The following is a 27,244-nucleotide window of genomic DNA, read 5'->3' as shown; positions in this document are numbered from 1 at the left end:
CTGCAAGGGCCGTGGCCTTTGTGGAGCGATGGGTAACATTGCTTCGTGGGTGACTGTTGTTGATGTGTGCAGAGGGTCCCTGGTCCGCGCCCGTGTCGGGGCGAGGGGACGTACTAAATTGATGCTGTTGACCCGGATCACTGGTTGCTGCGGAAAAGGAGGAGGTTGAAAGGGGGGTGAGTGTAACGGATGTGAAATGGTTAGCGGGTACGCGCTACGAGCGTTTCAATCAGTTACGTCACTTGCTCTGAAACCTAGAAGTAGTGTTGCTCTGCAAGTGCCGTGGCTTTTGTGGAGCGATGGGTAACGACGCTTCGTGGGTGACTGTTGTTGATGTGTGCAGAGGGTCCCTGGTTCGCGCCCGAGTCGGGGCGAGGGGACGGTCTAAAGTTACACTGTTACATTTGCATAACTATTCCACTTAGGGGATGGCAAGGTTTCTATCAGTCACATAAACAAATAAAGCTGGCTGTGTGTGTTATCATATTACAACAGCTACATATTGATATAAACATTTGTATCAACAGACCTAAGCCAGTGCGAACACCCCACGATGCCACATCTTGGGTGTATTCATTACGCCAATTATGTTGCAAAACGTTTTACAGCGTGAAACCGTTTACTCCAAACGGAAAACTTTTGCAAAGAAAACGAGAGTTTCCATTGGACAAATTAAGAGAGGTCCCGTTCCGTTTGCTTTCATATAATTAGATTTTAGCAACAGAATCGGAGTAATGAATACACACCCTGAAGCTTCAGCGGCAACTTCCACTGCTAGTGTCTATTGAATTATCCGTGGCAAATAAGCTCGTCTCTTTAGTTCTGATCTAAATAGTTTTCCGTTTTCATGTTTAGCTAAATACGACGTGGAGGAGAAAGCGTTGTTGCTGACACTTATTGCTGTTTAACATTGATCTATCTTTCAAAAACATCGATCATGTGACAAAAGAAGAGTTGTTATCCCACCATGCAATGCGAGGCACGAATTCTAAAAGACGTGAACTCGAGCTAGTTCGGTACCAAGTTGATTAGCTAGCTAGGTAAGTTGGGAAATTAGTACATTTGGACACATTTAAACACGTAATACAATTACAGTTGGCTATAGAGTCATGTCATACTTTATTTTCATATCTGTCTGTCTAATGTAACGATGAAATTAACTGTGTCTAGCTAGGCTAGGTAGTTAGCTAACTAGTGTTGGCAAGCTGGCTGTCTTTACCAACTTGACTTTGCTTGCTATATATAGGCTAAAATAAGTTATAGGATTGTTAGGGAATAATGTTGAGTTAACTAAAAAGTTATAGCTTGGAAAATATCATAGCTAGCTAATGCCAGCAACATTTTTCCATTCAAAGAAAACCCTCTTCACCTCTCACCCTTGCTAGAATATCCCGACCCTATTGTTACGCTTGTTTACATTTAGCTGCACTGGGGTCAGAACGCCATCAAGGTTAAATTAAGACACCTTGGAGGGAGAGGGAAATATGGTTAGGAAAATTAGGGATGGTATATGCCACTGTACTCCCAAGTTTTACCAGAATAATATTGTGTGTAATTGCGGACTATTCTTTGGGTGCTTAAATCAGTAGTTTTTGATTACATAAAATGAAGTTAAGTCAGAGCTCCAGTCCGTCCACACTAGTCGCTGCTCAACTGCATCGAATATCGTGGAGTTGAGTTTAATCGGCTACCCTCACCCCAACCTCCCACAACAGAAAATAATAGCCCCTCTTCCTCTTTCCTAGCCGCGCATGTGCCGATGCTAGATGTATATTGGTACAATTACAAGGGGCATAGCTATATCATTTGAGCAATTTAGCAGATGTTCTTATGCAGTATGACTTACACTTAGTATAGCCTAGTATTTTACAGTATAGTGACTTACAGTATATCCTGCAGCAGCATAACCAATATTCATCTGTGATGTGATCAAGAATCTCTAGTGGTTTGCAGAGTGAGAAATACAGTTATTAGCAATGGTCTTTGGTGTGTGTCAGTCTATTTACTGTAGGTGGTGCTGATGGCTAATAGTGGTAGGCTGCTATGCACCCAAGACTGAGAAGCTGGCCATTACGAGGTAGTACTAGGTCATATACTGTACTTTCAAATACTTCAGCTGGACATTTATTTAGCATGGTACAATGGAGCTAATGGAATAGACCTAAAAGTGCAAACTTCAAGCTAATTTGTGTGCATCAGACTTTTAACCCAGGCCTGTCATGCAGCTCACAATCTGATTGCATGTCACCAGCATCTTTAATTTGACATAGGCCTAGTTCAGAGGAGGCATCAACGCAGCACTGCTTTATATATTTATGAAAGCGTTTATTGCAGTGCCCCCACGTAGTCCTACTGGAATGCATCTGGCTGGCACAGGCTTGTCTTGCAGGATGTCTGGGACATCACATACAACACCACCCCTTTCGTGCCCTTGCTTGTCAGAGAACAAAATCCCCACTGACACAACACTAGATCTTTTGTTTTCTTTCTTCCTCCATGTTAGTTATTTTAAGAGATACTTTTAATGAGTTAGCCTAATGTGTGATTTTGTTTTCATCTGCAGACAACCAAAGGTACTGGTGATATCGATTTATTGCTGTCAATGGTTAATAAAAATGTATTATCCAAATTAACCTGTGACACTAAAATGTCCATGAAATTGGGCATTTTCCTAAAATTGAATCATCTTTTTTTGTTTACTACTGTGGGTTCAATCTTACAGAGTGGGGCTGAAATGTCATCTGAAATTACCCCGCTGCATTGGAGTTTATCATCATTCGTTGGCCCTGGATAGTTGTGAGTTGACAGTTAGGGCCTAACAATTAGCCTATACTAGTACACCCTAGACATTAGGCCTAGTTTTAATAATTTAGGAAGGATAGCACAGGCTGGAAGGATAACACAGGCTGCTTCACATTCAGCTGTTTTGGACAGTAAAGACCAGACTGGTAAATACGCCTCGGCTTCTGGGTACTGCATGGGAGTGGAGTTCACGATCTTAATAGCTGCAGGCTACAACATTTGCCTTGTCTCTGCAAAGGCAGGGAGGAGTGTGTGTGCATCTGCCATTTGTGTTTGCTAATGTATGTCTGTTTTTTTGTGTGTTTGTGCTTGTGATTGTGTGTATGGGTTGTGTACATACATTTGTGTGTGCTCCTGTCTCCAACTGTGTGTGTGTGTGTGTGTGTGTGTGTGTGTGTAGAGAGAGAGTGTGTTGCTATTCTTCTGAGCCAGCTGCTACACATCCCAAGCTCTCCCCCCTCTCACCTCCCTTTTCCTTTTAGAGCCGACTGGCAAGACCAGTTTGTGTTTGATCGGGAAAACCGGCTCTTCCAGTTGTCCATGCCAACAAATTCTGGTATGATCCCAGCCAGGTCCCTGGGAATGCTCAAAACGCCTGGCCAATCCCATGAAAGGCATATTGGGTTATCACTGGTGGTAGTTTAGTTGGTATAGCAGTTGTTCCCTGGTTTCCTCCTCTCTATGAAGTTTGGATCTGTTGAGTGGCTTTTGTGTGCATTGAGTATACTTTGACTGACAGTTCATTCTAGTGGGGTGAGTGAACAAGGCTCTTTCATTCAGTTTGATATAGGAGGACATTTTCATTTTGCCTGGTGAATGTCAATGATGACTGTTGGCAGATTTAGTAGGTAGGATTAGGCTACAAAGTGAAATAGCCTAGTGTATCATGTCTATGCTCAAAAATGGGAGAAATATATTATTTGGCCTTAGTTATTGGATGATTGAATGATTATTATAAACCGGGTGTTCGAGCCCTGAATGCTGATTGGCTGAAAGCCATGATATGTCGGACCGTATACCACAGATATGACCCACTTTTTTTTTTACTGTTCTTATTACGTTGGTAACCAGTTCATAATAGCAATAAGTAATCTCTGGGTTTTGTGGTAAATGGCAAATATACCACGGCTAAGGGCTGTATCCAGGCATTCAGCGTTGCGTTGTGCGTAAGAACAGCCCTTAGCGGTGGTATATTGGCCAAATACCATACCCCATGTGCCTTATTGCTTAATTCTCCAATGGTGATTAAGCCAAACCTACTGTACCAGCTTGGGAAGAGAGGGGAAAGAGAAGTCAAGGCAAGCTTGAACTCTGTGTGCGTGCACTGGCCTGCACTAATGTGTTTGTGCATTATGTGCTCTGGCTACATTGCCTTCAAAAACCCGATTTACATATTTGACTGCCCTTTAGGATCAGATATGGTGATGAGAATGAAAGAGAGGACTATTTGAGCATGCCCTGGATTGCAGTCACTTCTCAGTGTCTACATAAGCAAAATACTGGTTGTATTACCGGTATCATATTTTACCGGTATTGTATCATGTTTTATTACAGGTATTGTAATGGCCTGTCAGTGCAGCCATTTCCTCTAGGGGCGCTCGTGAGTAAAATAGGGTCCTCTCTTGACTCATCTTACCCTCTGTTTTCTTTGTCTTTTTTGATTTCCCTTCCTCTCGCAGATTTCCGGTTTGGTGCTAGATGGAGTTGTGTATTGGCTGAGTGAAGCTACCAACCAGTGAGTGATTGGATGATGAGCAGTCCTCTGCTAAGTGGGAGCAGCCCCGGCTCCAGTGGGGCCTCGGAATCCACTGACCTCTTCAGGGACCTATGCGGTCGACTCAAAGACTGTCACGATAGTGCACTGCAAGGTAGGCCTACTGTCTACATGCCAGGGAATCTCCACCAAAACAACTAAGGCCAGTGGGCCATGTTTAATACAACTATCAGTGTTAAGAGTACTTGTCAAAATAAATCATTCAACAATCCCCTTTTCAAGCTCTTTTTTTTATCCTGTGTTTAGGTTTGCAAACCAAAGTGAACAAGCTGAAGAAGGAGCGATGTTTGTAAGTACAGTCATTTTAGTTGAACGTTGTGTTGATGATCAATGAATAGAATCCGAAACTTCATATTTTCTGACATTCAACTTGCCATTTCAAAGAGTGTGATTATTGTTTTACGGCCCCACTTAAGATGAGACTGTTTTCCGTTGACTCCCCGTCAGTGTGTAAGGTTTCAAATGTCACTGAGCAAGTCAGTCTGACAAAGGCCTCTTTCACACTCTTACTTCAGTAGGACAGCATTCTGGGCCCTACTCATTTACCAGGGCTCTGTGATGGGAATCCCAAAATATAATTCCTCTTGTACCCCAAGAATGCACATTCAAATACATTACTTATGTACTCAAACACTCCAATGTTTATTAATTCAAAGGATTTAAAGCAATGTGTTCCTTCCTTTTGTCCCCCCTCTCACCCTGTAGAGATGCCCAACGACTGGAGGAGTTCTACAGCAGACACCAGCAGTTGAGGGAGCAGCACAAAACCCTGCAGGACACTGTCACAGTTCTGGAGGACAGGTTGGTACCCCATCAACCTGTCTGTCTGTCCCTATATGTCTGTTTGTCTCCCTCAGAGAAAAAGTCAATCTACCTATATTTCTCTCAATCTCTCCTTTTGTTAGTCCTTTGGTTCATCTTTTCTCCTGTCTTTCTTCTTTCCCGTCTGTCTCTCTCCCTCTGCCCAGGCTGCGAGCAGGGCTGTGTGATCGCTGTTCTGTCACAGAGGAGCACATGAGGAAGAAGCAGGTGGAGTTTGAGAAAGGCCGTCAGCAGAACATGCGCCTCATCGCAGAGATCAGTGAGTTGTACATCATTCCCTTCTCACTTGCATGTACCCTACATTCTGTATCTGAGATTCATTTACCTCCACACTGGTCCCTCCTTTGCACAGCCCATACAGCTCCGACACTTTTGGCTAAAGTAGGATATGAGTATGACAAAGGATGGGGGCGGTCATGAGTCATTCACAAGGGAACTCTCTCCCTACCACCCCCATCTCTCTTTGTCCACTACACTCCTTTTTTCTCTGTAACAGGTTCCCTCATAGATCTACACATCACACAATATAGCCTTTCTCTTTTTAGCTAAGTCTGGGGGTAGCGGGGGGGGACAAGTAGAGTCTCTTTTTACATTGATGGAAAAGGCAAACCTGAATGATCTCTTTGTTTCCTATGTTATCTCCCAAATGTAACATTCCTCCGTGCTCACAAAAGGGATGCAGTTCTTCCTCTATACCACTAGTGCTCTGCAAATAAATGGACTAAGAACAATCATCGCTGTAGTAAGACGATTCCATTGGGAGGAAGGATGTTTGACATGCTTTTTACATTTGTATCATAAATCATGTTTAAGCAAAATCATGATGAATGTGGCCATTTTAGGCCCATACTTGCCTTCGGTAAGACCCTATGATCTGTGCATCTTGGTGTCGTTATACTTACTACATGATACAGACAACATCTTGGTGTCATTATACTCCTTATAGTCTGTTCTCAAATATGGATTATGTCTACATTCTGAAATACACTTTTTCACGTTAATGTATTCAATATAAAAAATATTTATTTGAATATTTCAAAAGTACCCTTTTTAATTCTGTGAGTTTTTAGACACTGTTTGAAAAATTATACTCTTCAAACATGTCAAGTGTCCAGATTGGGGGCTCTGTTCTTTTGAAGATATTACCCATTTTATACATTTACATTATAGGTCATTAACCAATCACAGCCCTACTTCAGGATTGATTGCACATTCAGCAAATCACCAGCAGAGGGAGTTCCCTTTGAATCCATTTTACCATTCACTGTGTTGCTTGTGCTCATAAAATGTATCATAACTTCAAAATTTGCAGAAAGCCCACTCTGGAAATTTGATGTACTTGTTGAGTATATTGTTCCAAACAATGTCTTAAAATCTAAAAGGGTACTTTTGCGATATTAATATTTTTAATGTTGAATAATTTAATATAAATAGTTTTATTTCAGAATCTTGACATACTCCATATGTCAGAGCACACTATAAGGAGTATAACAACACCAAGATGTTTACAGATCATACGGTTTTACAGGAGGCATGTATAGTTCTAAAAAGGGCCACTCATCATGATTTTCTAAAATTCCTCCCAAATTAAGTTTGTGAAAATTGCCAGAACAATCTGAGATAACAAAAATAGCTAAAATGTCATTTGCATAAGTATTCTCACCCCTTTGCTGTGACACTCCAAACTGAGCTCAAGTGTATCCAATTTCCTTTAATCATCCACCTGTGGCCAATGAAATTGTTTGAACATGATTTATGATTTAGAAAGAAATGCATCTGTCTATATGTACACTACCGGTCAGAAGTTTTAGAACACCTAATCATTCAATTTTTTTTTTTTTTTTTTACGATTTTCTACATTGTAGAATAATAGTGAAGACATAAACTATGAAATAACACATATGGAATCATGTAGTAACCAAAAAAGTGTTAAATTATATTTTGATTTATGTTTGAGAATTTCAAAGTAGCCACCCTTTGCCTTGATGACAGCTTTGCACACTCTTGGCATTCTCTCAACCAGCTTCACATGGAATGCTTTTCCAATAGTCTTGAATGAGTTCCCACATATGCTGAGCAGTTGTTGGCTGCTTTTCCTTCACTCTGCGGTCCGACTCATCCCAAACCATCTCAATTTGGTTGAGGTCGGGGGACTGTGGAGACCAGGTCATCTGATGCAGCACTCCAACACTCTCCTTCTTGGCAAAATAGCCCTTACACAGCCTGGAGGTGTGTTGGGTCATTGTCCTGTTGAAAAACAAATGAATGTCCCACTAAGCACAAACCAGATGGGAATGCGTATCGCTAAAATAGCCATGCTGGGTAAGTATGCCTTGAATTCTAAATAAATCACAGATAGTGTCACCAGCAAAGCACCCCACAACATAACACCACCTCCTCCTTTATGCTTTACGGTGGAAAATGCACATGCGGAGATCATCCGTTCACCCACACTGCGTCTCACAAAGACACGGCGGTTGGAATGAAAAATATCCAATTTGGACTCCAGACCAAAGGACAAATTTCCGCCAGTCTAATGTCCATTGCTCGTGTTTCTTGGGCCAGCAAGTTTCTTCTTCTCATCGGTGTCCTTTAGTAGTGGTTTCTTTTCAGCAATTCAACTATGAAGGCCTGATTCACGCAGTCTCTGAACAGTTGATGTTGAGATGTGTCTGTTACTTAAACTTTGAAGCATTTATTTGGGCTGCAATCTGAGGTGCAGTTAACACTAATGAACTTATCCTCTGCTGTAGAGCTAACTCTGGGTCTTCCATTCCTGTGGCGGTCCTCATGAGAGCCAGTTTCATCATAGCACTTGATGGTTTTTGCTACTGCACTTCTTCAAAGTTTTTGAAATGTTCCATATTGACTGTTCTTCGTGTCTTAAAGTAATGATGGACTGTCATTTCTCTTTGCTTATTTGAGCTGTTCTTGCCATAATATGGACTTGGTCTTTTACCAAATAGGGCTGTCTTCTGTATATCCCCCATACCTAGTCACAACACAACTGCTCAAACGCATTAAGAAGGAAAGAAATTCCACCAATTCACTTTTAAGAAGATACACCTATTAATTGAAATGCATTCCATGTGACTACCTCATGAAGCTGGTTGAGAGAATGCCCGAGTGTGCAAGCTGTCAAGGCGGCTATTTGAAGAAACTCAAATATAAAATATATTTTGATCTGTTTCACACTTTTTCGGTTTCTACATGATCCCATATGTGTTTATTTTATAGTTTTGATGTCTTCACTATTATTCTACAATGTAGAAAATTGTAAAAACAAAGAAAAACCCTTGAATGAGTAGGTGTTCTAAAACTTTTGACTGGTAGTGTATGTCAGAGCAGAAACTATACCATGAAGTCCAAGGAACTGGCCTTAGATCTCCAGGATAGAATTGTGATGAGGCATATATCTGGGGAAGGGTATAAAACAGTTTCTAGAGTGTTAAAAGTTTCCATAATTGGGGGGAAAAATATAAAAAAATATGGAACTACCCAGACTCTGCCTAGAGCTGGCCGTCCGCCCAAACTGAGCAACCGGGCAAGAAGGACCTTGGTAAGGGAGGTGACCACTCTGACAGAACTACTGAGTTCCTTAGCTGAGATGGGGAACCTGCCAAAAGGACAACAGTCTCTACAGCACTTCACCAAGTGCCACTCTCCCATAACGCCCAAATTGGTGAAGTGCTGTAGAGACTGTTGTCCTTTTGGCAGGTTCTCCCATCTCAGTGATGGCACTCCTGGAGTTTGCAAAAATACATGCTAAAGATGGCGCATAAGTCAAGTTTCTGTGATCTGATGGTACAAAAATAGAACTCTTTGGCCTGAATGCACATTGAACTTTTTGCCTGAAGAAAACCAGGCACAGTTCATCACCCATCTAACACCATCCCTACCGTGAAGCATGGTGGTGGCAGCAGCATGCTATCAGGATGCTTTTCATCGGCAGGAACTTTGAGACTGGTAAGGATAGAGGGAACAATTAATGGAGCCTAATGCCGGCAAATCCTTGATGAGAACCTGCTTCAGAGTGCAAATGACCTTCGACTGGGGTGAAGATTTATGTTCCAACAGAACATTGACCGCAAGCATACAGCCAAAGCAATGCTGGACTGGCTTCAGAACAAGAATGTTAAGGTCCCTGAGTGGCCCAGCCAAATCCCATTGAAAATCTGTGGAAATACTTAAAGATTGCTGTTCACTGCTACTTCCCATTTAACTTGAGAAAATATGCAAGAGAAAATGGGAAAAAAATGCCCAAATCCAGATGTGCAAAGCTGATGCAGACATACCCAAGACGACTCAAAGCTGTAATCGCCGCCAAAGGTCCTTCTACAAAGTATTGACTCGGGTGTGAATACTTATGTAAATGAGATATTTCTGTATTTCCTTTTCAATACATTTACAAAGATGTCTAAAAACACGTTTTTACTACGTCATTATGGGGTATTATTGTGTGTGTATATGGGTGAGGGGAAAAAAAATATTTAATCAATTTTGAATGGAATAAGTCAAGGGGTATGAATACTTTCTGAAGGCATGGTATATGTGGTTTGATGTGACTTCCAGTGACCGAGAGGAACAGCCTGCAGGATGAGAACAGAAAGCTGAGTCTTGAGTTGGATAGACTGAATGGAGCTCTGTGAGTTAAAACCATCCCCATCCGGCACTACAGTACTTTTGTAACCAGGATTGTTGATTCCATAACAATATTCCTCTTGCACATCGAGAAAGCATGGTTGAATTAGAGATTTCTCACTTTGAGCTTAATACGGTATATTATTATTTCTGTGTATTATTAATACTTTCTATTATTAATACGGTATGTTACGCCTCAACGCCTGTTGTATTTCTGTGGTGCGTCTGTATGGTCGCAATTGTAAATGAGAACGTGTTCTCAATTTGCCTACCTGGTTAAATAAAGGTGAAATAAATAAATGTTTGGTGTCCAGCTCCGTGTCTCCTGAGCCAGAGGAGGCGGTGATTCCAGACTCTCCGCTGCAGCAGATCTCGCTGCCTGTGGTCAGCAAGATGAGGAGGAGGAAGGAGACCCACCATGTCCGCTACGCCGAGAAGTCCCTGTCTCAGAGCTCGGCGCTCAACGGTCAGTCTGCTTCATACAAAGAAATGCATACACAGCTACAGCATTCAAGGGTCACACTCAGTATCAAACACACATGCAGGTGCGTGCACACTCAGTCACACTCGCACGCACACAAACACACTCAATATTAGTTCTTTACGATATCAGTTTCATAGACTTCATTGAAGTTCATTTTATTTGTTTTCGTAATGGTAGAACCAAGGAAAGGATTGCCCTCCCGAACCGCGCAGAGCCAAGGAAACGGCATACTGGTGCCTGAAACGTGTTACATGGACGCCACGCAGACCCAACGTAAGGCCTTCAATTACTAACTGATAACATGCGTTTGTAATTATGTTATTGCCTCTAAAATGTCTGAGGGTCTTGAAAAGCACTGTAAAAAAATCACGTAGTATTCTTCTTGTTGATTCAGAGGGCAGCAGCCAGTGTCATGAAGGTGCTGTAGTGGCAGAGACGTGTCGCCTGGATCTCCCAGATGATCCACTGCCTATCCCCCAGAGAAAGGGTCCCCTCCTGGGCTGCCCCGGCACCACCACCACTGAGGACGGCCCCCTGTCCCTCCTCCCCCGCCTGAAGCTCATCCCCGCCAATGCCCAACAGCGCCCCCTGGAGGGGATAGCCCGCATCGCACCTCTTAGAGCCACTTTCACCCAATGTGGCCTCTCTCACCAAGAGCTGGAGAGAGGAAAGAGGAGGAAAAGTAGCGAGAAGGAGGAAGATGAGGAAGTGGTTGACAAGCCTTTGGACCTTTCCGACTCCCCACAGAAGGCCCTCGTGCCTCCGCTCAATGCCCAGAGAGGTAGCAGCGTCCCTGCATCAGAGAACCAAGACAGAGGCCAAAAGCGGCACATCCTATTTAAACATCCCTCTACCTCTCCAAGTGATGAACGATACAAAAATGTGTTGCTTAGTCAGCAGGTAGAGCCATGATTTTTCATGTATTTTTCTTAACAAATTACACAAGATGTTATACAGGTACATTAGTCACATTTGAGCATTGTTATAGATGGGTTCATCTTGGAAACCCAGAACAAAAATCCTGATAAATCCAAATAACCAGTGACATAAAACCAAAGCACCCAAATTTTTGGGGGGTTTGTTTGATAATTTAACACTAGGTACACATTACACAGAAAAGTGCACAACTTATTTGCATTGTGATCCTCATGAAGGCATGTGGCAGGATAAAAAAAACAGATGCTAAAATGGCAGGTCAACTTGGTTATGTTCCTCGTTAGTCGTCGCATCCCACAGTCTTTTGACAGACGATACCATTTATGTTACGTTGTCTGTCTATGAGATATTATAGATGGGTAGATCAAGAGCTCTTTTTCTTTGACACGTTCACCCGTCTTATGCATCAACATACTACTGTACCCGAGTAGCCCCTGCTTTCCTATTTGTCCATTTAGACCCACAATGTCAACCACGAGCCAATCAGAAAGCGGAGTCGGGAGGATACTGAAAAACTGAAGCAGACCTCTGTCCTGCAGGCCAACCCCTGTGCTCGTGTGAAGAGGAGCCCTCCACAGGACAATACTGGTACTGCATCAACAACGCTGCCCTCCAATGCCCCTGAAACTCCACTGGGAAAAGGTATTGTGTTGCAACTCTGCATAATAGTCATTCATTGATACTGAAATTGTGTTTTTTTTTCTCGATTGACTGGCCCTTAAGCATAGTCTAAGCAAGCAATTTGAATAGAAATGTCATAATGTTTCATTTCCTACCGTTTGTTTAGCCAAGCTGATGCCAGCAGAGCAGATGTGGAGCCTTGACCCAGAGGCGGCCCTCTCCCAGTATGATGTAGACACCCCTACTCGAGCAGAAGTATGACATTCACCAAATTCATCTGCTACTTTCCTATACCCTCTATGTATACTTGCAGTTCTTCACTCGTGTGTGTGTGTGTGTGTGTAGCCCCTCTGTGAAGGTGAGTCTGTCGATATGGACTGCACCTTCGTCAGCCCCAGCCTGCTCCACCGAGGAGCTCCAAGAACCAGCTCTGTTACCGGTACAGCTTACTACATTTTCGAACAAAATCTTTGATACATTCCCAAACATCTGATTTTAATTTAATCAAATACGGCAAAGAGGAGATAGCAATGAAATCCTTACTTTTATCTTTCAAGTTGCATTAGATCAGTGATCACTTCAGTGATGGGAGGAAGGACGGTTACATTCGAGCAGGACCCATATAAACAAGCCAACCAACCATGTAACCAAATTCAAAACCCTTCTTTTAGGGATTGGTCAGAGGGCCAACGACAGCTTGGCTGAGATATTCGACAGAACAGGCTACGGGGAGTACGAGTCGTGTCCTCAGCATAACGGCTCATATTTGGACAAAGAGGAACCCCATCATGGGGAGGAAGAATTTGATGATAAGGAGGAGGAGGAAGAGCATAAGGATGGTAAGGATTTTACACTGTATTTTCTCTATAATCTTCTATACTTGTTTATTTTATTTGACCAGGCAAATTGGTTGAGAATGACCAAAATGACCTGGTCAAGTAGTACAACACTTGAGATGAATTTGCACATTCGTTGTTAAATATTTATATCAATATTTTAAACTGTAATTTTATTGTCCTCTCATTAAAAGCACACATGCTTCAACCTGGAACACCCAATGGAGAACACAAAGACAGGTGAGATCATAATCGTCAGACTAACCTAGAACACTTTCATGCCAGGTTTCTAAAAGTTTTTTTTCCTTCGTTGTCCTGTAGTAAAAACCTACCATTTGCACACGTGGTGGTGGTCCGCAAGAAAGCTGAGAGGAGGAAACTCAAGGGGCACACGTGTAAAGAGTGTGAAATCGTGAGTTGACTCGACTGTGTTTTGATGTGTGGAGCTGAAAGTGCCTGTCCATGGTCGTTTTCATTACATTTACATTTAAGTAATTTAGCAGACGCTCTTATCCAGAGCGACTTACAGTGGTGAGTGCATACATTTTCGTACTGGTCCTCCGTGGGAATCAAACCCACAACCCTGGCGTTGCAAGCACCATGCTCTACCAACTGGACCAAACTGAATAAATGTGGTGTTTTCCGTTTCAGAACTTTTTGCCAGATCAAACACAACCCACGATTTGTGACATATCTATTCCATCTCATCTCCCTCAGTACTACGCCGACCTTTCAGAGGCAGAGAGGGTGAAGAAGTTGTCAGCCTGTTCTCGGCACCGCTTCCGTTATCTTCCTCCATCAACCCCAGACCACTTTTGGGAAGTCGGCTTCCCTTCAACACAAACCTGTGTGGACAGAGGTATGCTACCCTATTCAATTGGATCCATTCAACAGAACGCAATGGTCATCAAATCCATAGTATTTAATACTGTAGTCTTTTCTACACAGAAGATCATACACAATTGCCTGATAATCTTCCCTGATGTTTTCCTGAACTTCCCAAAATCTCCCTGGTGCATTTCAGTCACGTCAAACCATTCTTCCTTCAGATTGAAATACTGTCAGACTGAATTGTAATAGATCACCCCATGTAAACACTGGCTAATGATTATATAATTTTTGTCACACGGTTGGGTTGTGAGAATTTTCTGATATCAAAATGGGGTCGTGGGCCACAAAGGTTTACAAACCCCTGGTATTAATTGTGACTGATGTCTAAGCACTGATTTCTTCTGAGGAGTGCATTGCTGTTGTCTCAGCCCTCAAAGGGGCGTTTTCCCCCTTGCTTCTATTCAATGTCAAACTCCACTTAATGAGATTAACAACATTGTGCTTCTTGTTTCTCCTACCAGGTTATGTAAAAGAAGATAATGATCCAGAGCAGCGCTTAAGGAGGAGAAGACCTTACAATGCTCTCCCCCAAAGGCAAGGAACAGAAGACTTAAACCAGTAGGGGAAAATAAATACCCAAACATAATGTAAAACTGTATTTAATTTTCACTGCAACAATCTGCCAGTATCATAATCCTAGTGCCTCAAAGGAATGTGTGCCTGTTGTGGTATATACACCCAGAGATATTTCAGATTATTATAATTGTTTAAAACAATTGAATGGACCGTCAGGTCAGAGTTCTCCCAATGTCCTCAAAAAATGAATACAGAATATGCAGCAAGAACCTCTGCTCAGTTAATTATTCTTTTTGAAACTAATATGCACCGTTGACCACTACTCTTCGGCTGTCCCCATAGGGGAAAGTACTTTAAACCATTGCCTATGGGGACAGCCAAGGAATCGTTTTTTTTGTTTTATTTTGGTGTATTTGTAGAAGAAAGAAATGTGTTTGTTACTCACCTTCAAGTATATCACATCCTAGGAAATTGTATTTAATGGAAATATATAGAATCTTTATTTCTGCTTTACAGCAAGTTGTAGAAAAGGCACAGTAAATGATAAATAATCTCAATTGAAGCATACATTATTGTGCTATGTTCCAAAAGCAAAAAAATATCACTGTGGGAAATTGAGTGCAAGTAAACTCGTTGAAACATTCAGTGAGGTAGAAGTAGTTTCTTTCGCAAAGGTCTCATCGCACTTGGGAAGTACTTTCAGAGTACACCAGCAGGGCTTCTCCAACATGGCTGAAGAAAACACTAAGGAGCAAACCAACACAAAATCACTGAAGTAAATAGTAACTTCAACAAACACCATGATCACCAAACTTGATATATAGGCTTTAAAGTAGCAGACTATAAACTGACCGAGTCTTCAGGGAATATCATCAACTGCTATTTGTCTTGAATGTAAAATTGGTGACTGGATAGATAGACATTATTTACACAGGTAGAGAGAACTCACCAGCAGAAAGTTGACGTGTTAACTTCAATGTTAAAAACAAGTGGGGATAGGCATGTGGCAAACACCTAGACAGGGTAGAACAAGACACGGATATGTAACTGGCACATCCACTGTCCCTGAAGGAAGTCTAAAACATAATTAATTTACTATTTAACTGTCGGTTTTATGACACAATCGTTTACTTAGGTTATTACGGCAGGTTCTGCCAATTACCAATAATAGCTAATACCTTTTTCTGTAGATGGGAGATGGTGGAAGGTAACAAATAAAGAAAATAATCTTGTGGGAAATAAAGATATGTTTACCGTTGATCATTAAGTTGAATTCTGACTTTCATTACCTTGGACAAAAAGATCCAGACCCCGCAGTGCTCAAGGGGTAAACCACTCTTTAGTTTGACTGATGCCAACAGCAAGAAAAAACCCAACAAGGCACTGTGGAAGATAAGTGTTTGTTACTACAGTGTATAATGTCAAAAGTGTATATTTTAAAGATTTGGAAACCCTATTAGCAAGTTGATTTTATGAGATTGCTTTTAACATGCTCAACTAGACATCTGAGTTTTACCTGGCACAACAGCCACTGTGAAATCTTGGGGACAGGAGGAAAGGGAATTCCAAGGCACCAAATAGGTCACCTAGATGGAATAAACAAGCAAAGATAAACCCAGCCATCAAAACAGATTACGTTCCCTCCTCCAAACAGGAAGGGGGGTGTTAAGAGATGTAAAATCAGCACTTGACCAAGATTTAAAATCAGTGTAACATTGGGATAACTGGACCAATACAGTTACATAATTGCAAAAGACCAAGAATAAGGAAGACATTGAGACAACTGCATTGAAATAGCAAACAGCTGTTCATATACAGTGAATTCAGAAATTTAGACCCCCTTTTCCACATTTTGTTACGTAACAGCCTTCTAAAATTGATTACATTTTTTTTACTCATTAATCTACACACAATACCCCATAATGACAAAGCGAAAACAGGTTGACATTGTTGCACATAAATTAAAAATGTAAATATCTTATTTACATAAATATTCAGACCCTTTGCTATGAGAATTGAAATTAAGCTCAGGTGCATCCTGTTTCCATTGATCATCCTTGATGTTTCTACAACTTTATTGGAGTCCACCTGTGGTAAATGAAATTGATTGGACATGATTTGGAAAGGCACACACCTGTCTATATAAGGTCCCACAGTTGACAGCCCATGTCAAAGTAAAAACCAAGCCATGAGGTCGAACGGTCCGTAGACCTCCGAGACAGGATTGTGTCGAGGCACAGATCTGGGGAAGGGTACCAAAACATTTCTGCAGCATTGAAGGTCCCCAAGAACGGTGGCCTCCATTATTCTTAAATGGAAGAAGTTTAGAACCGCTAAGACTCTTCCTAGAGCTGGCCGCCCAGCCAAATTGAACAATCGGGGGAGAAGGGCCTTGGTCACGGAGGTGGAGATGGGAGAAACTTCCAGAAGGACAACCATGTCTGTAGCACTCCACCAATCAGGCCTTTATGGTAGAGTGGCCAAACGGAAGCCACTCCTCAGTAAAAGGCACATGACTGCCCACTTGGAGTTTGCCAAAAGGCACCTAAAGGACTCGCAGACCATGAGAAACACGGTTCTGTGGTTTGATGAAACCACGATTGAGCTCTTAGGCCTGAATGTCAAGTGTCACGTCTGGGGGAAACCTGGCACCATCCCTACGGTGAAGCATGGTGGTGGCAGAATCATGCTGTGGGGATGTTTTTCAGAGGCAGGGACTGGGAGACTTCAGGATCGAGGGAAAGATGAACAGAGGAAAGTACTGAGAGATCCTTGATGAAAACCTGCTCAGGACCTCAGACTGGGGCAAAGTTTCACCTTTCAACACGACAATGACACTAAGCAGACATCCAAGACAATGCAGTATTGGCTTCGGTACAAGTCTCTGAATGTCCTTGATTGGCCCAGCCTGAGCCCGGAATTGAACCTATTCGAACATCTCTAGAGAGACCTGAAAATAGCTGTCCAGCAACGCTCCCCATCCAACCTGACAGCTTGAGAGGATTTGCAGAGAAGAATGAGAGAAACTCCTCAAATACAGGTGTGCCAAGCCTGTAGCGTCATACCCAGGAAGACTTGAGGTTGTAGTCGCTGCCAAAACAAAGTACTGAGTAAAGGGTATGAATACTTATGTAAATTATCATTTTATTTTCTAAAAAAAACATGTTTTACTTTGTCATTATGGGGTAGTGTGTGTAGATTGATAAATGTTCAATTAAATCCATTTTAGAATAAGGCTGTGACGTAACAAAATGTGGAAAAAGTCAAGGGGTCTGAATATTATCCAAATGCACTGTAGCTACAGAAAACAATTTGATCGATTGGTGGGGAAGAAACGGTCCAAAGGTCTTACCAGTAGGGTGTGCAGCGAAGGCCAACAGCAACACACTAGTTTCAGGATTAATGACAATTATAACTTACATTAATTAATGACAAAATGGATTGAAGAGTGCACTGCACATACACAAAGACACACACCCCAGGTGAACTATGAAAGGACATCGGGGAAAAAATCTGCAAAGCCCCCAAAAGTTATTCCCCCTCAAACTTAATGTGACAGCAATTAGTGACAATAACTTGATTGCCCCTGATAGTCTACTGAAGCTATAGATTGTAACATTATTTTAACTTTTTACAGTCAATTTAAAAATGCTTTGGACAATAAAGCAGTGATTAGGCCATTAACAGTTTTTTGGATCAAAGTATTTCCCTCTTACCTGAACAAATAGTTGATGTATTGTTGTTCAAGGTCACTGTAATATAGATCAGGAAAACAAACATGTTGTTGCATAGTATTCACAACAGGAAACCAGTTTTTCAATCTTTTTTTTTACACAAGGGATGCAAATGTAACTATAATGTAAATTATAGTTTACCTCAAATGACTGGACTTGAAGTGTGTCTGGAACACTCTATAGGCACCTGAAATTGATGTATTTCTGTATTAATATTGTGTTGCTAAGTGTATTCAGCGATTTAATTTTATATGCTATACGCTTTAAACATATAACGACACAATCCCACAGCTGGTTTTATTCCAGACAGACTTGCCAACACAGAAGAGATGTGCCAAGGCCCACATGTAACCACCAGAGTCAAACTGAGGGTCATAGAGGGGGAGGTTGATGGCCGACATCAACAGCAGACTCACACTAGAAAGAAAGCCAATAGCTTACAATTCCATAGTCTTCAAGGACAATCAGGCTAGCTTCCAACAGCATACCCAATAGCAGATGTATGAGGTATAATATAGTATTACAAGGGGAAGTTAACCTAATATCCAAAATGTCCCAAGTGATTCCATACATTGAAACTCGTTACGTGGAGTTTGCCTTCTCTCCCTGCAGTCTAGAACTGGAAAGCTGCAAAAACGGGTCAGACTGGTGACGTGCCTTTGTGCATTGCTAGCTCTGCTCTGTTGTCAGAGTGATTGAGAAATCTGGAAATCGTGGACAAAGTGTTTTATTGAAAGTGTATGGCCAATTTCTTAAATCAAAAGTACTATTGGTTTTGAGTCAGGAAATGTGAACTTTTTCACCTAAAACTATTGAGAATTTTATGTGGCTGACAGCAACAACAGTGGAAATGGGTACCAACTGCGCACTTGTGTGGCCAACTCTGACGTATATGCCCATATTTGGAGCTTTAAGTCACCAGAAGAGAAAGCGAGCGTTCAGACGTATGTCGTCTAATAATTGCAGTTGAGTTGATCTTATTGTGTTGTAGCCTAGGTGCTTTACCAGTTAGGATATGTTGAGGAGATAAGACCGTAATTGTGTCATCTTACATTGCAGAATAGACTGAATAAAAATTAAAGCTGTTACATTTTAATTACTTAGGATCGGGTCTACTCACTTTTTTTTTTCATATTCTCCAATGTCTGTGTTGGCCAGCAACTGGTTTTAGAAGTGAGGGGGACATAATTATATATTTTTTTATCCAGTCAGATGAACACTCCAAACAGCCTACCCTACCGCTCGGAGGTGTCCGCATGGTCCTAAAGCACACCGTTGACTGTTTTGTATCACATTCCAATGATAAAACTGGGGGGGGGGACAAAAATACAATTTCACAATGTGGGGCATGTCCCACCTGTCCCCAATGAAAGTTGCGCTCCTGACATTTCATGCTTTTAACAACTGTATAGATTTGTTTGAAATACATGGCCCCAGGAACCACCTGGGGTAGGCCTATTTGGTTGCATGTAGTCTGGTCTATTGTGTATTCGTAACCCCTACCTTCCCCTATCAATAGTGGTCATGAGTATCCTACCAATATAATTACGTTTAGCCATGTGGCCATAAATGTATTACAGATTCAAAATACCGGCACCCCTCCAAGTAGTTTCTAAATCACTCGTGAGTATTTAATCATCAGACCTGTCTGTAAGTTGTTATTTACTTAGTATAACTAATCTGAAACATTGTGTATAAGGGCCTTAATCTATGCCATTTAGCAGACACTTTTATCCAAAGCGACTTAGTCATGCGTGCATACGGGTGGCCTGAGAATTTAACCCACTATCATGGTGTTGCAAGTGCCATGCTCTACCAACAGAGCTACAGAGGAGTTTTTACGTTAAGGGATTCCCCCACGAGAGCGTACCCATCTCCACTGTTGCAGTTGGCCACATAAAATAATGATAAAATAATCGTTTTAGGTGGAAAAGTACCCATTTCCTGTCTCAGAACCGATAGTACTTTTGGTAAAAATGGCTAATTCGTTCATAAACTTTCAATAAAAACTTAATATACGGATTTTTCAATCACTCTTTGACTGACAACGGAGCAGATTTTGCAATGCACAAAGACACGTAACCAGCCATGTGATCCGTTTTTGCAGATTTCCAGTTCTAGGCTGCAGGGAAAGAGAGGCAAACTCCACCTAACTAGTTTCAGTGTATTGAATCGTTTAGGGATTTTTTTTATTTTAGGTATACATCCCCTTTAAAGTCAATAAAACCAATACAAATCCAGTTTTGAAAACTTACTAGCTACTTTTTCTGTTAGACTACTGAATATCGAAACTTTTATTATATTAACGATAAGAAGACTTGGAACAAACCTTAATAGCTTCATCCATGGAATTCGCTGTTAAAAAAAAAAAAATATATATATATATATATATATATATATATATATATATAAGTGATTACATGTGTATTATCGACCTTGCCCAAAGTTCAGTGTGGGTACAAGCTTACACTTACCTCCATCTGGGTTAACTTCAGGATCAGGCAATTCACCACTTCAGAAGCATTGTGAAGAGTGAAGAAGAAAGGGATAGGCTGGAATATGAAAAGCGGACATCTTAGATCAGTGTCTGTCATGATAGTAGGTATACAAAATCAAGATCTAGAGCAACGTGGAGACCTTATCCCATGGTGAGAGATGCTCCCATCATTTGGGGTCATTTGATGAGTGAAATCCTAGTGTTTGCCCAGTTTCACCTTAAAAGTGTTTGTAACAGAAATAGCTTGCATGATCAGGAGTGAATGACTCACCAAGCATGAAAGAGCTCTGGACCCAGCATAAATATTCCCTACAAACAGGAGGGATCCCGGAAGCCAGGAAAGTGCTGCTGACCTGTAGGATAATGGGGTATAATACACAAGGTCATCATCCAGGGATTAAAGTTATCTGTCACTGCCATGGATTTCCAACATAGATTTTTTTTTTTACATGAAGGGGAGGTTAACTTGGCCCTGCAACCAATCAATCTGAGATCAATTTAAATTTCAGTCATGGGATTTTGTTTTGCTTTAATTCCTGTCATCAACCACTAGAGGGTGGTCACAGTCAGACAGTGCCACCTTGGATAACCCCCTTGCATTCCCTAATGCTGGGAATACACAGGACAAATGTAGAGGTTACCTGGGAAAGCCACTTATATCCACCAATCCAAGCTTCCCAGAGAGCAGAAGCAGCAGGCCCCCAATAAAAGTCTGCCATCTGTACAGAATATAGGAAGATGTTTGCGGCATTATTAATTTGCGAGAATCATCCGTAGGCTAATGCTCTAATTACGCAAAAGTTTTTTTATCGGAATATTGCACAGATGTTATTTAACACTAACTAGTGTAAACAAATGTTACTTACCCCTGAAATAGGGTTGGATATGTAAATTTCAAGACAGACAGGACATACTGTAAAACAAACGACAAAATGTATCTATATGGAATTAAGAATTACTACCTCAACTGCACAGCGCTGAACGGAGGTTTAAAACCCGGAAGAGGCTATGAGGTCTTGTTACAGTGTTAGAATACAGCCACACATTAAGCAGGAAACACATAGTTGCTTTCTTTATCTTTGATACAGCGACATACTTGCATGCCAACCAGCTAAAATCTATAATTTATCACTGATAAATCAAGCAACCGTTGTTCATGAGAGAGCATTGATGTTGGTAGGTCTGTTTGCCTGACTAGCCTGTATCTGTGGGAAAGCCAGCGAAAACTCACCTTATTCGTGAAATACGATACTACATAAAAGAAACAAAATATAAGACCAGTAACATGTCTTTTGAAATGCATTTGTCTTCCCGTCTCGTAGTTAAAGATTGATCATTTTACATCATCAAGCTTTTGGTTCACCCTCAGAATGGCCGGGCATCTTTGAACGGGGTTCGAAGTTATGACACGTCATCACACAACCAAGAAATTAACCCTTACCTTAACCATTCGGAACCATTTTAACCCTATTCCAAACTTTTACCCTTATGGAGTGAACGTTATTTATAATATGGGTTACATGGATAAATTAAAATGGATGACCCTCCCTTCAGCAAAATATGTTTTACCTAAACCCTCCCTGAACGCTTGAGAGAAAAAAAACAAGTGACCCTCCCCTATACCCAAAGTAATAACTAAAACATGTGGAGAACATGTCTACCTTTTACCCTCACTTCTTGGACAGACCAGGGCTGTATGCATTACATGGCAACGAAGGAAATTTGATGTTGCGCAGGGCTGCGGGCCAGAAGGTTGATGGTTCACAGAACACCATGGACCTTTATAGTAGGTCCATGGTGTTTAAAGTAGTAGGATCTTTATAGTAAAATCATTGCATGACTATCATCGTATTTGCAGGTCCGAGAAGAAGGAAAAAAAATCGCCTTTTGTATATATTTCATGCAATTCTATGTAATTTTACATACTAGCTAAATATTTTTTCAAACCACACAAATTACAGGCTAAGAATGGACAAGTAGATAGGCCTGTGTTCATCTTATCATATTTTTCCAATGCCAAATCAGTGTGTCTTGTTTGCAACAAAACTGTCCCTGTTCGCAAATAATTAAATCTGAGCCATTAGGAGAGCATGGTACTTTCTCTCAAGAGTTAGGCCTACCTTTCCACCAGTGGTGTGTATTCATGGATTCAAAGGGTAGCCATGCTTCCCAATTACTTTTTACAAATAAAAAAAGAATACATCTTTCCTCTGTTGAATCATTTTCCTTTAATTTGCAAGAGACTGAATGTATCTTACAGGAGAAAGCAGTGGTGGTTCTAGACCATTTCAACTGGGGGGGCCAAGCTGGGGCCAGTTGTACTGTTAGAGGGGCCAGTTACATTAGACATTATTGTTGTCATCGTTTTCTTCACTGCATTGCAGGCATTAGCAGGCAAAAGACCATGTTCATAATCATCATCGTTGCCACTGTCTAATAACGGATGTAAAAAAAGAACGATAGCAAAAAATGTGTAATGTAAAAATTATTTCATACTCCACATTTAGGGGGGCCACGAGGGGGTCCAAAATTGTTGTCACAGGGGCACTGCCCCCCCAGAACAGCCACCGGGAGAAAGCACCCGAGCGAGCAACTACGTGTAGGCCATCTATCTGATGCTGTCTGGTCCAAACAAGTATGCCATTGTTGCTGGCCGTAGCATTGAAGGCAAGGGAAGCCAGCGAGCATCTGACCTCCCTTGACAAGAACAGTATAAAATAATTAGCCAATCAGCATTAATCAAGCTCAACCGTGAATGCACCAAAAAAAAAGTGTCAAGGTAAACCAGTTTGGATTTGGCTACTCTTTTTCCATGGCTTAATCTAACGAAAGGTCACAAGTGTTTCCCTAAAAGCTGTCTGGGTTTAAACATCTTCTATTGTACAGAATACGAACAGCTTATTAATTGAAAATGACAGAAGTAGATTACTTTCCAAGCAAAGTAAAAATGTTGTCTCCTCAATTATAGGTTGTAGCTCAGCCTCTGAATGACAAAGAAACTAAACAATGATATCCCCATATGCATCAGAGTCGGATCTTTCCCTACATGCTTCTGCATTGCTTGCTGTTTTGGGTTTTAGGCTGTATAAGCACTTTGTGACATCTGCTGACGTAAAAAGGGCTTTATAAGTACATTTGATTTGATATTTTACAGCTTGTTTCTAGCATAAAGCATCACAGACCAAAGCGCTGTTATAGACCACTTTATGTAATCGGATCCTAACAAGGGTTAGGCCTGTGCTTTTTGCCATTTTCTTTCATAGAACGTAGACCTATGGCATACTCTCTCATACCCCCTCGAATTCGAATCTTAGTTATAACTTAGCAGCCCTTCACTGGCAGGGATGTGGGCTATTTAAAGAGTGCATGGTGGGTGGAGGAATTGACCAACAAATCTATGGATATAGCAGCTTATAACCTAATTTAATCTGCCAAACAGGTAGGCCTACCTCTTAATTCTTACATAGGAAGAAATAGCCATCAACACACAGCCCTCTTGTTGTTAGTAAAAGTCTAATTAACATTAAGATGGTTTAAATGAGTTATGCCTACTCGAATTTGCCTACTTTCAGCACCATGAGCTGTCCATTTCCGATTGATTGTGCTGCAGCTGCTGCTTCAAGTATCAGCACCAAAATATAAATTACTCGAATCTAGCTTATTGTGAGTTCAGTTGTGAGTCCAGTGGTTCACTCAGGTTAGCTCAGCCAGAGTTTTTCCCCCTCGTGATGTAATCTGCTGGGTTGTTAGCAGTGTCGACATATCTCCACTCCTTAACATGTGAGATATTGTATCTCAGCGACTCTGGTACCGACAAACACTTTGTAACGTCACAACTCCGATTGCAGCCAGTATAAGACGGTTGTTGAATCTGAACACAGGGTAGTCCTGCGGATCTCCAAAGTAAGCTCAGTTTGCAGAAGACGAGCTAGTTGTGCTCCAGTCAGGGCAGCACTGAGATCCAGGTGGGGTATTGAGAGATGGTGCTTGGGTGCCACACGAGTTCTTGCCATGAGAAATGAGACATGTACTTGTCCTTGGTCGTCCTCGATGAGGAGATGGCTCTATCTGAAGCATCGCAAAATATGTGGATGTTGGTGGTCACTATGGCACTGTCTATATTTGGAGGGACATAACACCTAGGGATGACGACCTCTGACAGCGTCGGAAGTTTACGCTCCCACTCCTTCCACTGGTCTAATAGGGGTGCCTGTAAGATGGTGTCTTGCCATCCCCTCTGCTTCTTCCAGAGCTCCTGTACCAGGATCTTTGCTCTCGTCGTGTAGGGGATGATATATCCCAGGGGCTCGTACTGGCGGGCAAGAGTACGGTAGACTGTCTTCATGGTGGGCGTCGGCTCCACCACAGGGCGGTACTTGTACCCCAATGTATCTGTAGGGCAGTGCCAGCGGAGTCCTAATGTGGGCTCTTCAGGGTCCACACAGTCTTGGAAGAGCCACAGTTCTGCGCTCACAGATCTGGCTTCTTTAGGGAGATGCTCAACAATGGCCGGGACATTACTCGCCCATTGACAGATCTCGAATCCTCCGTGGCAGGCAGAGTCTTTGTCTTGTTCACCAGCTGGCGTGCTTCCTGGGATGCAGGCAGGCTATGCAGGCAATTGTCGATGTAGAAGGCATGTTCCACCATCTATAGCACATCCTCGTTATCATCCTTGTGATCTCACACATGTTGCTGCAAGGTGAATGTGGCGCAGCAGGGGCTGTAGGTCATGCCAAAAGGAAGAACCTGCCATTCGTAGACATCTGGTCCTTGGTCACTCTTCAGATCCCTCCACGGGAATCAGAAAAGGCCTCGGTCTTGGGGTAGCAGGCGCGCTTGATGAAACATGGCCTTGACGTCTCCACAGATGTCTCCACTGTGTGCTGCCTGAATTTCAGGAGGATGCCAAGCAGGTAAAGGTCTCAAGGTGGGTCCTGTTAGGAGGAGTTTGTTAAGAACTTGGCCCTTGTACGCTAAGGAACAGTTGAACACTAGCCTGTTCTTTCCATTGTGGTGCAGGATGTACCAGGACTCCTCTTCCGTGTCAACCTCTTCTTGGGGGAACTTGATCACATAGCCTGCAGTTTCTAGCTTCTGAACTTCTTGGCAGTAGATCTTCGCCTGCTCTGGGTTCTTGGGTAAACGCCACTCAGGACTCTTCAGGTGAGCCAAGACTGCCTCCTTTGGTACTTTCAAGCGTGGAGAGTCCTTAAATCGGAGTAGAGGAGTGGCGTGCAACATCTCCTGCAGTCACATGTACGGCGTCAGTCTCAAGGGTGCGGATAGCCTCATGATCTTGCTTGGACCGGGTCACTATCTTCTTGTTGAGGCAAGGCAGGGTATCAATCTGCCACAGCTTCTCCTCATGGCAGAAGAGGCCATCTGAACAGGAGATGGTGGAAGGCACTGATGTTCCTTGCCGGAATTGGACGGGGAGTTGGAAGGCCCTTGGAGTGCTTAACCAAGTGTTGTGTTGACTGCAACAGGTCCACCTTGAGGGCCCATGCACACCGGTTCCATTGGTGTCAGCAAGTGGGGGTGATCTGAACCGATCAGGACCAGGGGACTGGCCTTGGGGAAAGTCTTGAGGGGAAGACCTCGGAGGTGTTGGTAATGCTTCTGCAAAGCCTCCACTTGGTAGGAGTACTCTGCGAGGTCTAGGTCATCAGCAGTGGTTTGGTTATACTGAACTGCTTGGACGGGTTGCACACTGGTGAAAACTTAAGTGACTGAGTGGCATTTTAACTGCACCACCTCTTGATGTACAGTCCTAAGCATCAGGGACGCCAGCTGCTGAACAGCAGAGGGAAGGACAATGGTACGCTCTGAGCTGTCATCTAGGACTGCATAGGTTTCGAGGTGTCTGTTACCATTGTGGAGCCAGACTTTGACCACCTTTAGCATCACACGGCCAGAGTGATTTGGTCGGTCCAAGTAGACTGTAGTCGGAGGTGTCTTTGCAGATGTTGCACGGCTTCTTTAGGGTGCAGGAATCTGGCTGGTGTCCTCGCCCACACCGCTAGCACCGGTCTTTATCCTTGACCCACTGAGCTATTTGGTGTTTGGAGAGCTTCTTAAACTTCTCACAAGACCTGAGTTAGTGCTCTTGGTTCTTTCAGAAAGGGCAGTATGGTTTAGGCTGCTCTTTGCCCTTGGATGCCTTCCTTTCCTGCGGAGCTGAGGACTCTGAAAGCTCAGTAGTCTGGTCTGTGTTGTAGAGGACGGTGGCAGACTTGTTCTCGTTGTGGGAAGGTGGGCGCTGTTCTTTAGCTCTCTTTTCCTCTTTCTGGTACAACTTGAAGGCTCGACTGGCGTTCCGCTTGGCCCGAGACTTGACATGTAACCATGCAGTCAGGTATACATGTGGTCTGTGAACAGAGGGAAACAGGATAAAATAAATAGAAAATTGCTACAATGTAAATCCAATAAACAATATTACATTAAACAGTAATGTCAGTAATCTCTATGCACAATTTACAATAAGAGAAAATTAACACCATAATTCCTCTCGAGAATTAACATTAGTTACTCCAGCTGGTATGCTAATTACATAATTGTGCAAAATGGTATGAGAACTGGTGAAGAAAGTTACCCCTCTACATAAACATTTATTGTATTTACATATAACAATAGCAACAGGAACACTATAAAAGTATTTGTTTGGACTTACATTTGGTAAAGAAACGC

The 27,244-nt window shown here is 42.2% G+C and overlaps 2 protein-coding genes across 2 annotated transcripts; one reads left to right on the top strand and one right to left on the bottom strand.

Moving 5' to 3' along the window:
- Window positions 1-919: 919 nt before the first annotated feature.
- Window positions 920-15,590, top strand: rbbp8 (retinoblastoma binding protein 8). Its single transcript, XM_055928951.1, is given in 18 exon segments — window positions 920-1,040; window positions 4,482-4,670; window positions 4,823-4,865; window positions 5,282-5,377; window positions 5,545-5,657; window positions 9,971-10,043; window positions 10,354-10,505; window positions 10,701-10,796; window positions 10,918-11,423; window positions 11,918-12,101; window positions 12,247-12,335; window positions 12,426-12,519; window positions 12,752-12,919; window positions 13,111-13,156; window positions 13,238-13,328; window positions 13,634-13,775; window positions 14,269-14,329; window positions 14,331-15,590. Coding segments are annotated over 17 exon segments (2,106 nt in total). The 5' UTR covers window positions 920-1,040; window positions 4,482-4,549; the 3' UTR covers window positions 14,362-15,590.
- Window positions 14,979-21,975, bottom strand: LOC129859323 (transmembrane protein 241). The gene is made up of 14 exons (XM_055928952.1): window positions 21,786-21,975; window positions 21,421-21,467; window positions 21,196-21,273; window positions 20,826-20,907; window positions 20,532-20,609; window positions 20,387-20,412; window positions 18,374-18,474; window positions 18,199-18,244; window positions 18,040-18,075; window positions 17,676-17,710; window positions 15,840-15,909; window positions 15,613-15,706; window positions 15,273-15,337; window positions 14,979-15,067 (listed from the first exon to the last, which is right to left on the bottom strand). Exons 1-14 carry the CDS (start codon window positions 21,855-21,857, stop codon window positions 15,001-15,003), a joined length of 897 nt encoding a protein of 298 aa, XP_055784927.1. The 5' UTR covers window positions 21,858-21,975; the 3' UTR covers window positions 14,979-15,000.
- Between the last annotated feature and the right edge of the window lie 5,269 nt (window positions 21,976-27,244).

Source organism: Salvelinus fontinalis, chromosome 7 (genome assembly GCF_029448725.1).
Source record: "Salvelinus fontinalis isolate EN_2023a chromosome 7, ASM2944872v1, whole genome shotgun sequence".
Classification (NCBI taxonomy): Eukaryota; Metazoa; Chordata; class Actinopteri; order Salmoniformes; family Salmonidae; genus Salvelinus; species Salvelinus fontinalis.
This window is presented reverse-complemented; position numbering and strand designations above follow the sequence as displayed.